Source organism: Phyllopteryx taeniolatus, chromosome 21 (assembly GCF_024500385.1).
Source record: "Phyllopteryx taeniolatus isolate TA_2022b chromosome 21, UOR_Ptae_1.2, whole genome shotgun sequence".
In the NCBI taxonomy this organism is placed as follows: Eukaryota; Metazoa; Chordata; class Actinopteri; order Syngnathiformes; family Syngnathidae; genus Phyllopteryx; species Phyllopteryx taeniolatus.
In genome coordinates, this window is record NC_084522.1 from 5,594,054 (window position 1) to 5,606,070 (window position 12,017).

General features: G+C 40.8%; 1 protein-coding gene across 3 annotated transcripts in view; it reads right to left on the bottom strand.

The window, feature by feature from the left end:
* The window catches only part of csmd2 (CUB and Sushi multiple domains 2), a 152,395-nt gene that overhangs the window by 41,822 nt on the left and 98,556 nt on the right, over positions 1 to 12,017 (bottom strand). For all 3 annotated transcript variants that reach the window (XM_061760174.1, XM_061760173.1, XM_061760175.1), the window contains exons 27-35: positions 10,247 to 10,449; positions 9,894 to 10,085; positions 9,333 to 9,471; positions 8,969 to 9,156; positions 6,723 to 6,917; positions 5,948 to 6,064; positions 4,301 to 4,414; positions 812 to 907; positions 202 to 405 (exon numbers count right to left, since the gene is read on the bottom strand). In XM_061760174.1, coding sequence (XP_061616158.1) covers positions 202 to 405; positions 812 to 907; positions 4,301 to 4,414; positions 5,948 to 6,064; positions 6,723 to 6,917; positions 8,969 to 9,156; positions 9,333 to 9,471; positions 9,894 to 10,085; positions 10,247 to 10,449 — 1,448 coding nt within the window. The remainder of the gene's footprint in view (positions 1 to 201; positions 406 to 811; positions 908 to 4,300; positions 4,415 to 5,947; positions 6,065 to 6,722; positions 6,918 to 8,968; positions 9,157 to 9,332; positions 9,472 to 9,893; positions 10,086 to 10,246; positions 10,450 to 12,017) is intronic.

Consider the following 12,017-nt stretch of genomic DNA (forward strand, 5'->3'; position numbering starts at 1 on the left):
TGTTTCTGCTGGGGTTTACTTGTGACCTGCCACCTGCGTGCTGCATGGCTGATTATTTGATCTACAGGCAACGGCTAGCAGCACAAATCTGTGTCAGATTAACACAAGACTCACACGCGAGGAAAGTTGTTTTGAGGACAGAAGGAAGAAAGAAGATGAAAACCAGTGTGTGTGTTTCTTTGTACAAGATCCATGTCCTACCGATGCAGCTGGGGATGGAGCTGTTCCATTGTGCCAGTGCGTTGGGCACTGTCAAACATTCAATGGCGGTCATTCCCTCGAGCACATAACCTGGGCTGCACTCAAAGCGAATCACAGCGCCAACAGCAAAATTGTTGCCCATTCGTCGGCCATTCCGGGGCTCGGGGACTGAGCTGCACTGGGTCGCACTGGTTCGTGGCACAGCTATGTTGTGCAAGAGAAGGCACATGAAAGATTACAAGTGGATGTGAAATGTCACACTTTTCCCGACTAAAAACTTTAAATATATTTCAGGATTACTTCAGTGGAGTCATCAAGATTCACTTGCAATACAATACATCAACATGCCATCCCCTTCTGGTCGGAGCAAATGTTTTTGTCTTGAGGGAATGGCAAAATTTGGGAATGAAATCTAAACAAATGTAATCTTGTAATATTAATCTTTAGATGCTGAAGATCAGTTTGTAAATATACACAATGACTGAGATGAGTACGGAAGGAATCGTTAGTGAATCAATTATGGAGTGCCAATTGGAGATTTCAGAATTGTATGTACAATTTGTGTATGTGCAGGTGTGTACAGCCACCTGCATGATATTCACTCACTCACCCTGGTAGACTATGTGGAATCCCCTCGAGCTGGATTGGCCTTTCGATGTGAAGCGTATCACGATTTGGTTGGTTGTCGCCAATGGCAATGACTCGCCTGATATAGAGTGAAAGAAACAATTTCCAATGTTAAAAACTAAGTGCCCTCAGTGCATACTGTATACACGTGGGCACAGCACACTCATCTCTTCTGGTTTCAGTCGGCTGAGTGTGAAATACAGAATTCAATTCATACTCGGGTTTATCACCTATACTTTCTGAGGCTCTGGGCAATGTAGACAGTATTTAAAGGACATTCTTCACATTCAGGAGGGACTTGAACGTCACCTGAGTCATGGCTCACTGGCAGTCCAGCTGTACAAAATTAAGCTGAGCTTTGACTGCTTGCATACAGGGCTAATTGAGCCACTGAAAACTAGAGAGGGCTAACTCAATTGCCATTTTTTTAGTAAAGTGAAGAAATACTGGTGTCAATCAAGGTTGAGTTCCAATTTTGATATATCGGGGTCAATCCATTTTGGCGCAGCACTGTTTTTTAAGCTTGGGTGTCAGTGCATCAGCATGTTAGTATAAGCAAATGTTATTGATCATCTTTCATTAAATATTGATAGATTTGACAGATGTTTGGACTTAAACCACCATTGACTAAAACCTCACTGACTTGGGATTGCTCAATGCCTCTCTCCCGAAGATAGCTGCGATAGGCTCCAGCACCCCCGCGACCCTTGTGAGGAAAAGTGGTACAGAAAATGGATGGATTTGTCTTGAAAATAAATAAAAATAAAAATAAAAAATAAAAAATTAAATAAAAATTCCAGTCACTAAATAATGAAAAATAAATATATATTTTTTAAATATCAGATGGTCGCTGAAAATCTGTCACCAACTTGACAGCTTCTACACCCCAATTGTGCTTCCGTCAGTTGGAATATACGAGAATATCAGGGACCATCATGACATCCCGATTTTTCTTTTGCACGATGACTCAAGTATTCACAAAACGTAAACATGTATGTCCAATTATTGTACTGTATGTTTCTTACTTGTGATGAAAACACAAGAATATAATTTATCTAGATACCGTAGTTAAATTTCTTTTTGACAGAAACCCCCCCAAAAATATTTTTTTTTTTTAGCATTATCTCAACCTGTTTACAACATCTTAATTAAACCCCTGTGATGTTTCTACAGAGATGGGAGGCGCAGAACATGACATCTTGCTTGAGCATCTCTGCCTCTCAGTCTTTGGTGCTCAAGCTGCTGACAGTCTCTCGGCGGAGGATCTCATTACATCGTGTCTGCTTGCTGTCGCGCTGTAGTGGGGAGGCAGACATGCTTAACCCCCTGAGGAAACATCATACTATGTGTGTTCCTGTGTCTCTCCAGAAGTTGTACTGTCACTTTATTCTGCATATGTGCTTCATATATCTGTTCCTGTAGATCCTGCATCATAAGAGAACTCCAGGGACACATCTCTACAAGTGTCATGGCTATGACTGGTCGGGTGCCACAGCCAGGACCCGAGGGCATGCTGGGTCATTAACTGCAGGAAAGCCCAGCAGTATGCTGTCATAGTGACCGCTTCATAATTTGCTGTGCAGGGAATGCGTTCACCTTAACAGATCAGATGTGTCAGCATGTAGCTTATCACAACTCTGGTCAGCTTCCAGCTGCAAACCAGGTCACCGTTTTACAGCTCCTCTGCACTGATTTGAAGCAAAGCCAGCACAGCTTTGGCAGAAAGTCAGTTAGCTGGTTTGGATTCAGAAGTTATGGCTGAGATTAATGTTCCAGCTGTTAAGCAATAAACAGTTTTCATGCAAAACACCATCCTTGGATCAGTTTGGTGTTTAAATATTTGAACTCCATCAATCACATTCTGGTTAATCTCATACAAAATCAGTGACCTCTGAATGCACTTTGTAAACTCAGAGGCACACTTACTGTAGAAAGTCTTTCCCGAAAAGCGAAGCTGTTAACGCTGCCTACCTTATTCTATCAAGCGTCTTCGTTGAGTTCAAAAATGTCATATGATATTCTGTCGGGATCTATATCTTCAGCATTTTCTAATCCTGTCTAAATATACGGTCGTTTGTATACTTTGCCAAGCATAACAGTGTGAGCAAAAAAACATTACAAGAAACATTGCACATAATACGTTATCTACCACCAACCCCTGTTATCTTTCTTGCCTTAGTATTTGGATATTTGAGAACACACAGCACATATTTGCATGATGCCTGTGTTCTTAGGTGAAGCCACCTTTGTAGACCTAAATTCTCTCTTCCTTTGTCAGACAGTGTGAGCTTTGCTTTGCTCTGCACGCTTAGTGAGTTCTGTGAGTTGGCCGACAGGAGTCCCCGGTTAATATAGCGTCATGTTTACAGAGTTGTGAACTAGATGTTTTTTGCAGTTTTTTTTCTCTTTCCCCGGCCTGCCCTGGACACAAACTGAAGTAATCATATTTGCTTTTGTCAAAAGTCACTGACCGAGATACAGAAATGCTCTAATTTCACACCTTCCCACTTTTGAGAAATGTTTGTCTCGTTCAAACAAGTTGTTTAACATCTTTTGTGGCATTTGTCAAATTTGTCCATCTATTTTATTATAGCGTTGCGACAGCCAAGATTCCATCTCATTTGCGTGCATTCTGCCTTTACTTGCAGTTGTTGTAGTCTTGAAGACTAAAAACTACGTGGTGTTGACTGGTATTCTGAACTTATCTGACAACATTGCGTTTATTGGAGACATCTTCGTAAATTTTTGGATGTCAACAGTGACACTGCGCTAGTATTTATTTAAAAAATAAGTCTTAATGGATGTCAACTGTGAATTTCAAATTTGTGTTTTTGCCTGATTACATTTGTATTACAACTAGTTGCAGATGTACCAAATATGGAAACCAGATAGATGTATATGGGTGAAAACCAAGCAAAGTTGAAAGAAGATGCAAAACTAATCAGCCATTCGAGTGTATGTATTTTCTGGCATTACTGTTCTTTACATTGTTAAAAAAATTAATTAAATAAAATACTTGTTTGCTGATCTGTATAACTGCTAGCACATACACATTTTGTCACACTAATACAGGTGTATTTGGACGCAATCATGAGCATGTCTGATGATTTGTTACCGTTGCGACGAAGTAAGATGCTGCTGTCGCTTATGCAATGTGTTACAGCTCAGTAGAGCCCACCTGCTGCCGCATCTTTGCCTCTGTCAGCAATATGTCAATGCAATCCTTGTAATAAGGGAGAAAGCTTAGACATCTCATTTAGTTCTCAGTCATGTCAGTAATAATGCCTATGAGATCAAACTGTCAATGAATCAGAAAATTTATACCCGCTGTTCCTGGATATGAAACTAAAGCTGTTCAAGTAAGGCATGTTTGCCATTCAATAACTGCATATATTTGTTTTGTCACCCTCTGAAACCAGCTAGCATGAATGTAGGCATATGTACTGTATATTTCATTGTTTGCATGCATTACCTGTGTGCGTTCCAGACAAAGAGCTAAGAACACGGGAGGACTGTGTCGGCCCATCAAAAACCTCCACAATGTCATTCAGAGCTGTTTGGAAGAATGCAAACTGGCTGAAGACCACTAGAAAAGGAAAAACAGGTGGTGGAATTAGAAATTTTGTTGAAATATGGTTTAAATCCATGCAAGTATGTAACGATCAACAGATCAAAGATCCTGTCTGAACTCATGCAAGGTGGATAATGTTGCCACTTATAAAAACACAACCCATCACTGATGTGACAAAAGGGAATTTTCAAATTAGTGCCTCGGCTCAATGCTTTGTCAGCAGATGAAAGGTTTTCTAGCAATGACAGCCACCTTCATCCGTTAACCAAATCTCTCAACTGTTACTGCTGGAACAAGGAGGATATAGGAAAGTGGAGGAGAGCAGAGGGGGGCCTGAGGTCAGTGTGTTTCATCGGTTGCAGGACCTTAACTGCAAAGAAACAATCATGCCTCAGCAGCTCCCATTAACTGATCTTCGTCAGTGGGTTAAACCAGTCATACATCATCTCTGCCTGCATTCTATAAAAAAGCCTGAATAGTTATTCTTGGGCGTTGGAATCAACTTCTAGGAAGATGCAAACATGGTATATTGCATACTGTCAATTCTGTCTCAGTCACTCATGGAAACTCCAACAAGAAGGATGTGAGCCTTGTGATGTTATTTATTTGAAGCATTGCCGCATCTTCTAATGGGTACATTTACCACACCTGCGTACCCACAAGCAAGTTGCTTAGTTTGAATTAACAATGATATGACATGAATGCTGATGTCAATGAGAAGCAAGAGAAACGAGTTAGAGGATAAAGAGAACATCAGAACCAGTATGTGAGCCAGGGAGGGCAAAATGCATCCAACAAGAAAGATTTTCTCTAAAATAACTTTTTTTTCTTTTTTCAGTTGCTTGCGGCTATCTGGTCACATTTTCACGTTGGAAAGCTGCACTTTCTTAATATGGAAATTTCAAAAGGGTTGATAAAACTTGATCTTCCACATACCAATTAGGGGTCAGGTATTTTCCTCGCTGGATATGTAAAATAGTGATTAAATTTCTTGAGTGACAGTCACAGTAGTTGGGCAGCATTACAGCAGTTTTACTTTTACAGGCTGTTTTACCATTACTGCGGGGTTCTCACTCTCTTTGACATTGAAAAATAATCCCATAAAAGTTTGAGGAAAATCAGTTGAGACTTTAATGGCACAAAGGTGACAACAGTAATCCTTGAAAGAAAATTACTGCTGGTAGATTGCTGATAAGCAAAATGTAAGAAATTTGACCCATTCATTTTGCATCAGATATCACCCTAAGTTATAGAGAAAAGTTTGACTAAAATATTAAAGGTTGTCTATGATAGAGTGCTGAAAAAAATACAATTCTAGTCATTTTTGCATCAGATACCACCCAAACCTATAGAGAAGAGTTTGAGGAAAATATTAAGTGTTGCCAATGATGGTTCTGAAAATAAATCTCTGTGGCATTATCTTGTCGGTTCATGGGGAAACTATTGAGGACAGACCTGTCTAGGCTCATACCTAAATGAGCAATTTAACCAATATACTGTATGATAGCCAACAGCAAATAAAATAATACTGTATAGTCCTTGTTTTACCATAATCTTGAGGAACCACCACAGAGTAAAGACATATCCTTGCACTGCTGTAGTTGCCAGGGTAACCAGGAGACAGGACCACTCCTTCCAAACCAGAATACTGTCCACCACACAGCGCTAGAAAGACAGTCAGAATAATTAGACACGATAGACGAGATGATCAACAATCTCATGGCAAGCACAGAAGAAAAATGTACGGAGCTTGTAATGTTTGATTAATTTTCTTAGTGCTTGCCCACCCACTCTGTTCCATCACTCCTAAATTACTTTTCCTTGTCTGATCGGGCTTTGGCTGCAAGGTGTCACTGGTGTTTGCCACAGCAAAATTGCAATGTTTTTCAAGTCTCCCTCTGGGTTTATCAGGGCGAGGCAGGGTTTTAGGGTGCATCACCAATCTGAAGATATGTGGAACTAATGTACAGTTGCAAGAAAAAGTATGTGAATGCTTTGGAATTACATGGATTTCTGCATAAATTCATTATTATCATGAAATGCGATCGGATCTTCAACTCAGTCACAACAATGTAGAATAAAAATACTGATTTGACGTCATTAAATATGTCCCTGTTTGCACAAAACATAAGCAGTTTTATGCTTTGCCATGTACGCCCTTACACCCCATCCATCCATCCATTTTCATATGCTACATTACACCCCTTGTAACAGTAAACCACGCAAACAGCCATTTTAAGTGTATGTTTACATGGGATAAATCAGAGAGCATTGGTATGGAATGTGTGGGTTCTCTGGACTGTCTCCAGATGTCAGTGTTTACCAGTGCAGATGGGTTTGGGTTTGTTCCAGCTTGGCTTGCCATCTGCTCCCATGATGCATGTGAGGGTTTGTCCTCCCTCTAGTGTGTAGCCACTGTCGCAGTGGTAAGCGACGGTGGAGCCCAGCTTGAGTTCGGTTCCCACCCGTGACCCATTGCGCACCAGACCCGGCTCGAAGCATGACTCCCGCGGGTTCTCTGTGTGGAAAGAGGTAACACAGTGGAAAATAAGGCATGTTTAGCACATGTTGACATACATGAAATGATTTTTACATCCATAGCAGTGACTTATCCTAGCTTTCTTTTGTAGCCTCCTACACTTTTTACACTGCTTTTCTATTTTAAGTAAATCTATGTCATTGGTTGTCTTTTCTCTCTGGCCCTTGACGGCACCGTCTCATCTGCCGCTGCTGACGGTATGTGTACGGCTTTGCAGATAGACAGGCAGCTGATTGAAAGTGGCAGTGGTCTGGGCCAAGGTCTGCTGAGTGCACACAACCGCTTCTCTCACATAACTTTTGTTGTCCATTCCAGGGGAGAAGACAATGCACATACAAACGCTTCCTTTCATGCTCACAAACGCACGAAAACATCATATCCAAACACACATAAGTCACCGCTTATGAGGGTGTAAGAAAGAGGTATTGCTCAATCTGTCACATAGGTATCAGGTGACAAAGACCACCCGTCAATTCCGTATAATTCACATGCCTTGATCTCTTTCTTTAAACACAGCTCACTTCCATATCTGAGGACTACCCCCCATGTACGTCTAAGCAAATCATGCCTCAGGCCCTGGCATGGGTTCCCTGTATCATAGCAGGGCTTCTGCTCCAATTTTCTTTTTCCAACGCCTGCGGTTAAGATAGCAACCTCCTCCTGTTTGATTCATCAAATCAATATCTAGATCATTCTCATGATGCATTGAGATCATTGTCATGATGCACTTTATAACTTGGATCTCAAGTATATACTATGGCTTATTTTCAGGTGGACCCCAAAGCAAATGCTATTGTCAGTTTTATCCCTCTACTTTGGCAGACTTCAATCTCCGACCCATTTCCCCTATTTAAGCTGTGACTCTAACAAGCAACAGTTGTAGTCGCATACTAAACCCAATGGAAGAATGTCAGTCGCTTCAAAAGAGGTAGCTACTTTAACAAGAACAAGGGTTTTCTTGGGACATTTTATATGTGCAGGAGAAAATGGACGTGAGACCTCATCCAGTAAAAAAAAAAAAAAAAAAAAAAAAAGACTCGAAAGAGTTTACATGATTCGATGTGAGGTGAAGTGAAAGAGTAAAATGATGGTATTGGATCAGACAGACGAAAGAGTGAAGATGTTTGTTTTGTGATGTCAGTGTGCGTTATTCAAATGTAATCCGGCCATGGAACATTTTTGCCTACATATTTCCCCGGAGATCCCCATCAGACACTGCCAGAGACATAGAAACAAAAAGATTCCTTAGTAAACAGACTGACAGCACCGCAGGCTGATTTTGTAATGCAATTTTCAATGGCAGGCTGACCAAACACTCACTGGGCCTACTTGTCAACTGGGCCCCGCTCACCAAATACACCAACCCGTAGCCGTATGAGCTTTTGTGCCATGTTGTTTGTTCACAACTGGGGAGCTAATTCATATTTTATCTGCTTATGGTTTACTGTTGTTAAGAATTGAAAGTGTGGAAACTGGAATTGTGATGAGTCTCATACTGAGTCCACCTGCCTGACCAGATTGCCGGTGCATTATGACTCATTGTATCACGCACCGTAAATACATGACTGGAGATGAGTCTACCAGATGAAAGAGCAATAAAATTATTGATTAAAATAAAATAAGACAAGAAAAAGAGGACTTGGGGTGCTCATAGATAAGTATATGGAGTGAAAGAGTCTGTTATTGTGCTACTGCAATTTAGAAAAGGTTTTTTCATAATAGTATCACTTATTTTCCGGGGAGGTGATAATAACATAAACAGCAAAAGTACATTTGTGGTACATCAATGTCTGGACATAACAGCAAACACATTTGTATTTTGTCTACACAATATAGTGAGGCAAGCAAGGCAAAGTAAATAGCAAAAAAGAGCTTAAGCACTACTGCAGTCACCTTATTGTCTACTGAATTCATTGATTTAGTCTGTCTCCAAGGTAGGCCTTGGTCAGTAGTTAATTCCAAGGAATCACATTCACCCCAGACTAGTCCAAAAAGAAAATTAGAAGAAACAATGCACACAAAGTCCTAACCTGTGTACTGAAGCACAAATCCATTGCTGCTGAGGGAGGCATCGCTGCGGAAGGCCAGGAAGAGTTTGTTGGAGCTGCTCTCGATCCGATCGGGAACGTCTGTGCCGTAGAAGCTTCCAAGCAATGGGCTGAGGGAGTCTGGCCCATCATAGATATGTAAGAAGTCATAACTGGGCTCTAAGCTGAATCTGGTTGCAAAAAAAAAAACATAATACTTGTTGATTACATAGTTTGTATACTGTAAGAAAACAAAAAAAATGGCACGCCCTGCCTGGTGGCACAGTCCCTTGGTGAGCGTACCTGTCTCTATCGCTCTATCGCGGGCCACAACAATATAGCCATTCAGAGAGTTAGTTAAACTTACTGGTTGAAGTTGAGGGCGATGACATAATCCTCTGTGACAGTAACAGTCCAGTCACACTCTCTCCCATGAGGGTAAGGCTCCGGATAATCCGGAGAAAGGATGAGCCCACTTGGACCGCTCAGGTTGCCTCCACATGGAGCTTTGAAGAAAATTCAAAAATTCAAACAAGTAGGTCAAACAGAAAATCTGACTAAAATAAAATAATATTTTATACTAATTGTTGTTTTTCCTTTTTTCCTCAAAGCACCAAGTTTGATCACATGCTAAAACAGCAATAGTTAATGTCAGGCCAGAGAGTCTATGTTGTTTGTGGAGAGGCGTTATAATCAGATATGTCTGTTGCAGTGACTGTCTAGGGCACAATGCAAACACATTACCTAAGCTATTTAGTCTGCTGGGGAACTCTTTTGTCTAATCTTTACAGAAGTCAGAGAAGCCACTGAGGTTATGTAGTGGTTGTTGGTATATAACACCTTTTCAACATTTTGAAATCTTGAACTCATCATACTCGTGTCATTATGAGCCACAGTTCACTTTGCATGCTGTGCTTCATGCGAGTACCTGTGCAAGTTGGAGGGTCTGGTTGCCAGAAGTAACGGCCACTGATCTCAGTGCAGGTGATTCTGTTGGCGCCCTGGAGGATGTAGCCATGGTCACACTGAAAAACCACATGGTCCCCTGGTTCCCTGCTGTCACCGCTGCGGGTCCCATTAGTCGGCATGCCCGGGTCATTACATGAGGTGGCGGTAGAGACTGAAGGAGCAGGGGAAGTAAAAAGGAACCTGACTGAGATGAAAGTATCATTGCCATGAAAAAAAGTTAACCTGTGAGGATTTGTGTTCTCTCTTTCAAACAAAACTGTCAAAACCTTCCCCTTTCATCATTCTCAGCAGCGTCATGATCCTCAGCCTCACCAGAGAACTGCATTGCAAAGCCTTGCTTGCTAGTGAAGAAGTCAGTGGTGAATTGCAGACTGATGGCATTGAAGGTGCTGTGAGCATCTGGCGGCAACGTGGAGCCACTCAACTCCCTTAGCAGCACCCCACCGTCCTTGGGCCCATCCCAGATCTGAAGCACGTCATGGATCTCTTCGGTGTGGAAAACCAGGAAATGCAGACTAGTTGAGGAGAAGACACATTTAATTAATAAACGGTTAGAGGCAAAGGGAAATGATGCAGCTCATGTTAATATTCAGGAAACTAAACTACAAAGGGCGAAACCTTCCTTCTGTTCCTTATACGGGACATTATATGTACACCTACACAATCCATTGAGAGCCATTACCACAATGGAGACACCTCTGAGTATAATGTGGTGAACGCAAAACCACTGCAACAGATATTATAAAACTAATCAAAATCAAAACGCTGTTATCACAGTAAAGGAAGACTTTTTTTTTGTACATTTGTCAGCACCAAACAATTTGTTTGGTAATACTCTTTTTAGAGTTAATCATGAGAATATAAATGGATTGAAATCAAACTACAATGCATTAAAATGAATCGGTGCACCAAAAGTAGTAATGCGTTTAAAATAACAACAGATCAAAGGCCCTTAAAAGATAAGGGCAGAAATCAAGCAGAGGGACAAACGGCATTTTTAAATATAATCACAGACACCAGATGCAGAACATTCAATGGATGTTTTGCAGTGTCAGTCAAGCAGCTACTTCAGCCCCAGCATTTAATTTTCAGCTCTATATCAAAAAGATGTTGCTGTCAAAATATGTACTCTTCACTTTCACCAAAGACAGCTATCATCCAGCTGGATGTTACAAGCGAGCTGGATGTGAATATGTGTGTTTGAGTGTGCAAAAGTAGGCCAGTCTCAATGCAGTGGATTCTTGACGATATTCTCAATTGCTTGCGGTCTCGAGCATATGCAAGAAGATCAAGTTTTATACAAACTGGCTCTCAATATTCAGTGTTCACACCTACTTAAGTGTAAAGTTTGATTTTTTTTTTTAAATAATATATACAGCATGTCAGTCTTGATCACAATCGCTACAGCCCCTGCTGACTCAATTCTTTAAAAATAAATCAATAAACACACACACACACAAAGAGCTGTCCTGGGATGAGATGAGGAGGCACAAGCAAATTATGTTGAGCTTGGCTAGTAAATGTAAATGAAGTGTCAGTCAAAATGACACAGCGTTCTTTCAACCGCTCTACTGGGGTAATGCCACGTCTTCCATGGATGGCGCAGAGGCTTCGGCAATTCCAAATATTACCTACTATAGTTGAACCAGCAGGCTGGTCTTGTTCATGAAGAGGCATGTGGAACTAGATATGACTGTAGAAGTACATGACTTTAGCTTCAATAGATTCATATCAGCGTTAAATGTTACCAAAAAAAAAAAAAATTAAAATCATTTTTTTGGACAAAGTATAGAGTAATTTTCAATAAAAATACACTTAAGGAACATTGTTCATAAGAGATATCTAGAGTATTTGGGGTTTGGAGACTTTAGATTTAAAGTTTGGCTATTTAGTAATCCAGCAAAGACAGTAAAAAGTACCATTTTGAATTCAACTCCACACACAAATACTGTATATATATACACACACACACACATACACACACACACAGACACAAGCAATGCAGAGCCTTTGAGCTTCAAATGATGCATTGGTAAAACAGCAACCCGCTGATATGTTGACGTTTAGAAATAACTTCCTGCCG